Here is a 3794-nt window from a genome sequence, read left to right as displayed (position 1 = left end):
ACCTTGGGAGATCAGATTCAGACTATGTAGTGGACCATTACTTCTTTGCAGATCAGCTGAGTGATGTGCAGCTATAAAAGGATAGCACAGCTTCACCACATGCCAATAATGTACCTATAATAAGTCATGAATGGTCATCAGGCTGCTGCCTCTGGCAAATATGTCTCAAGACATTTTTCACTGGCACAACACCATACAGCCACACTGCCTATATCATGCTGGTGGCTGAAGTACACCAGCCACTGATGTGTGGCCATTTCCAGTGTGCCACCATGGGGCCACTGAGCTGTGCGGCACTGGTGGAGCTGCACCTGCACCTGCTGGAGCTGGAGCGACAGTCGGAGCTGGAGCAGACCCAGGCGCTGCTGAGCACGCTCTCAGTGCGCCAGCTGTGTGAGCGGGGCGTGTGCCTGTCGCGGCTGGCGGTGGCCGAGCGGCGCACGGCGCTGTACGGCCGCTGCCTGCTGGCGCTGCGGCCGGCCGGCCGGCAGCCAGCGTCGCTGCCCAGTCACACGCTCGGCTCCGGCGACGTGGTGGCCGTGACTGAGACGGGCCGGCCGCCGGGCGAGGGCGTGCGCACGGCTGTCGTCTCGCGCGTCACCGCCGCCGAGCTGACGCTGGTCTTCGCCGAGGACGCCGAGCTCGACTCGGACGACCAGCTCGTGAACGTGGTGAAGGTGGCCAGCGACGTGACGCACCGGCGCCTGCGCTCGGCGCTGCAGCGGCTGGAGGCGGTGGTGGCCGGGCCGGCCGGCCAGCTGCGCGCCGTCCTGTTCGCCGAGAGCGCGCTGGAGCCGCCGGCGCCGGGCCTGCCGCCGCAGCTGACCGACGACAGCGGCCAGCTGCGGCTCGTCAACCAGCAGCTGGACGGGTCGCAGCGTGCGGCGGTGGAGTTCGCGCTGCGCCAGCGGCGACTGGCCGTCATCCATGGCCCGCCCGGGACCGGCAAAACTACCGCCGTGGTCGAGGCCATCCTGCAGCATGTGCGGCTGGGTCAGCGCGTGCTGGCCTGCGCGCCGTCCAACACCGCCGTCGACAACCTGCTGGAGCGGCTGTGGGCGGCCGGCGCCACGCGTCTGGTGCGCCTCGGCCACCCAGCACGCATCCAGGACTCACTGCAGGGCTTCTCGCTGGACGCCCGCGTCACGGGCAGTGAGGACGCGGCCGTGGTGCGTGACGTGCGCCGAGAGGTGGAGGAGACGCAGCGGCTGCTGCGCGCCGCCGGCGCCGAGGCGCCGCGGCTGCGCGCCCAGCTGCGCCGGCTGCGCGCCGAGCAGCGCGAGCGCGAGCAGGCGCTGACGGTGGGCGTGCTGCGCCGCGCCGCCGTCGTGCTCAGCACGCTGACCGCCGCCAGCGACGACGGCCCGCTGCGGCTGCTGGACTGGCGAGCTGTTCGACCTCGTCGTGATCGACGAGTGCTCGCAGGCGCTGGAGGCGGCCTGCTGGCTGGCGGCGCCACGCGCCGGCCGTCTCCTGCTGGCCGGCGACCACTGTCAGCTGCCGCCGACCATCCTCAGCGAGGAGGCCGCCCGCCGCGGCCTGGCCGTGTCACTGATGGAGCGCCAGGTGGCTCTGCACGGCGACGCGGCCGTGCGCATGCTGTGCACCCAGTACCGCATGCACGAGCTGATCCAGCGCTGGCCCTCGGAGCAGCTATACGACGGCCGATTGGAGGCGGCGCCGGCCGTGCGCGACCACCGCCTGCCCCAGCTACCGGGCGTGGAGGACACGGAGGAGACGGCTCCGGCCCTGCTGCTGGTGGACACGGCCGGCTGCCGGCTGGAGGAGGTGCAGGCAGACGAGGCGGGCTCGCGTGGCAACGAGGGGGAAGGCCGACATCGTAACGGCGCACGCGCGCCGCCTGGTGGCGGCCGGCGTTGCGGCCGACCAGCTGGGCGTCATCACGCCCTACAACCTGCAGGTGGGCCTTATCCGCGACCGGCTGCGCGCGCTCGGGCTTGACGTCGAAGTCAACTCGGTGGACGGCTTCCAGGGCCGCGAAAAGGAGGCCGTGCTGCTGTCGCTGGTGCGCTCCAACCGACGCGGCGAGGTCGGCTTCCTGGCCGAGCGGCGCCGCATCAACGTGGCGGTGACGCGCGCCCGTCGCCAGCTGTTCGTCGTCTGCGACACGGCGACGGTGCGCGCCGACGCCTTCCTCGCCTCGCTGGTGGATCACCTGTCGGAGCACGGCGAGGTTCGCTCGGCGCACAGCTACGAGCGCGAGCTGGGCCCGGCCACGGTCACGCCGGTCGCGCCGCGCCGCGAGGCGGCGGCGCGGCCGCGCGAAGCGACCCGACCGGCCAAAGCCAAGCCGGCCAGCCAGCGGCGGCCGCGGCCGGAGCCAGCGCTACCGCGCGCCGGCGCCGGAGCGACGCACCAGGCGACTCCCGACTCTGCGGCGCAGGCGGAGGCGCCGGCCGAGGAGGATACCTTCGCCGAACAGGTACGGGAGCAGCTGCAGGAGTTCACGGCGACGGGCGGATGATCGGCTGGAGTTCCCCGCGACGCTGAACTCGTTCCAGCGCATGCAAGTGCACGAGGTGGCTGAGGAGCTGGGTCTGGCGCACGCCAGCTGCGGGGAGGGACGCGCTCGCTGTGTTGGTCGTGCAGAAGAGTGGTCTGTCTGCCGACTCGCCGTCAGTCGATGCCGCGAGGCTGAGCGACTCGGCGGAGGATGCATCCGTTCCCGGCGGATCTGGCTCGTCTGGGGAAGCAGCTATTGCAGCTTCGTCGTCCACCATCGCGGAAAACAAGAAATCCGTCGATGCCAAGTCCACTCGTAGTAAACCTGCTGGAAAGGACACCGACAGCCAACAGTCGGGCAGGAAACCTGCCAACGGCAAACTCACCGCCGGTAGCACCTCGGTTAGCCAGCCGGCTGTCAGCAAGCCTGCCGGCAGTGGGCCGTCCGCCAGCGGGGACGCCAGCCGGTACCGGGCCCATGCCTCGCTGGCGCGGTGCAGTGCGGACACTGCCGGAAGACCGTGCCGGCGGGAAACGCTGAGTTGCACGCGCTTCGCTGCGGCCGCCAGCTGTCGGGCAAGGTGCCTGCCTCCGCATCCCGCTCCCTTCCCCACTCCCGTTCCCGTTCCCGCTCCGCTCCGCCTCCGCCTCCGCCTCCGCCTCCGCCTCCGCCCCCGCCCCCGCTCCCGCTCCCTGCCCCTGCCCCCGCTCGCGCCCCCGCCCGAGCGGGCAAGGGCAAGAAGAGCAAACCGCGCCCGACGGCGGCGGCAGCAGCGGCTGCTGCAGACGAGGACTTCGACAGCCTCGTCTCGTCTTTCGCCGATATGAACAAGCGCTGCAACGCCGAGCCCAGGTGCTCGTCGGGTATCTTCATGCGGCAGACGTGCGAGTTCTGCGCGCGCGTCTTCTGTCTCACGCACTGGATGGCTGAGGCGCACGGTTGTGGCGCGGCAGCGCGCCGCGATGCGCGCGCCAAGTTCGTCAGCGGCGCGTACAGCCGCGCGGCGAACCCGGCGGCCGAGGAGCGGCGCAAGGCGCTGCTCCACCTGAAGCTGGACCGAACGCTGGGCAAGATGGAGTCGAGTAGGAAGGCCAAGCCGCCCAAGAAGAAGTGAGTGTCTGAGGTGGTGGAGCTGTGCTGGAGAGCTGTGGTGGAGCTGCGGAGCTGTAGAGCGGGCAGGGCAGGTGTAGACGCGAGCAGAGGAATATGATCAGCTCTGTTTAGCGGCTGGTGGTTTTGTCTTAATCGTGAGACCCAGTGGGTCCTGTCTTCGGACTCTTTTGTGATAATGGCGCTCGTACGTTACTTGATGAAGTTATTCATCACTAAC

The 3794-nt window shown here is 69.7% G+C and overlaps 1 protein-coding gene across 1 annotated transcript; it reads left to right on the top strand.

The window, feature by feature from the left end:
- The first annotated feature begins 3170 nt into the window (after window positions 1-3170).
- LOC119096393 (DNA-binding protein SMUBP-2) lies at window positions 3171-3794 on the top strand. The gene has a single exon (XM_037219267.1). It carries the CDS (start codon window positions 3288-3290, stop codon window positions 3576-3578), a length of 291 nt encoding a protein of 96 aa, XP_037075162.1. The 5' UTR covers window positions 3171-3287; the 3' UTR covers window positions 3579-3794.

The sequence above is a fragment of the Pollicipes pollicipes genome, unplaced genomic scaffold (assembly GCF_011947565.3).
Source record: "Pollicipes pollicipes isolate AB1234 unplaced genomic scaffold, Ppol_2.1 Scaffold_4295;HRSCAF=5057_pilon_pilon_pilon, whole genome shotgun sequence".
Classification (NCBI taxonomy): Eukaryota; Metazoa; Arthropoda; class Thecostraca; order Pollicipedomorpha; family Pollicipedidae; genus Pollicipes; species Pollicipes pollicipes.
This window is presented reverse-complemented; position numbering and strand designations above follow the sequence as displayed.

Coding starts and splice junctions, on each gene's coding strand:
- LOC119096393 (XM_037219267.1), top strand. CDS start 3,288: ATGAACAAGCGCTGCAACGCCGAGCCCAGGTGCTCGTCGGGTATCTTC.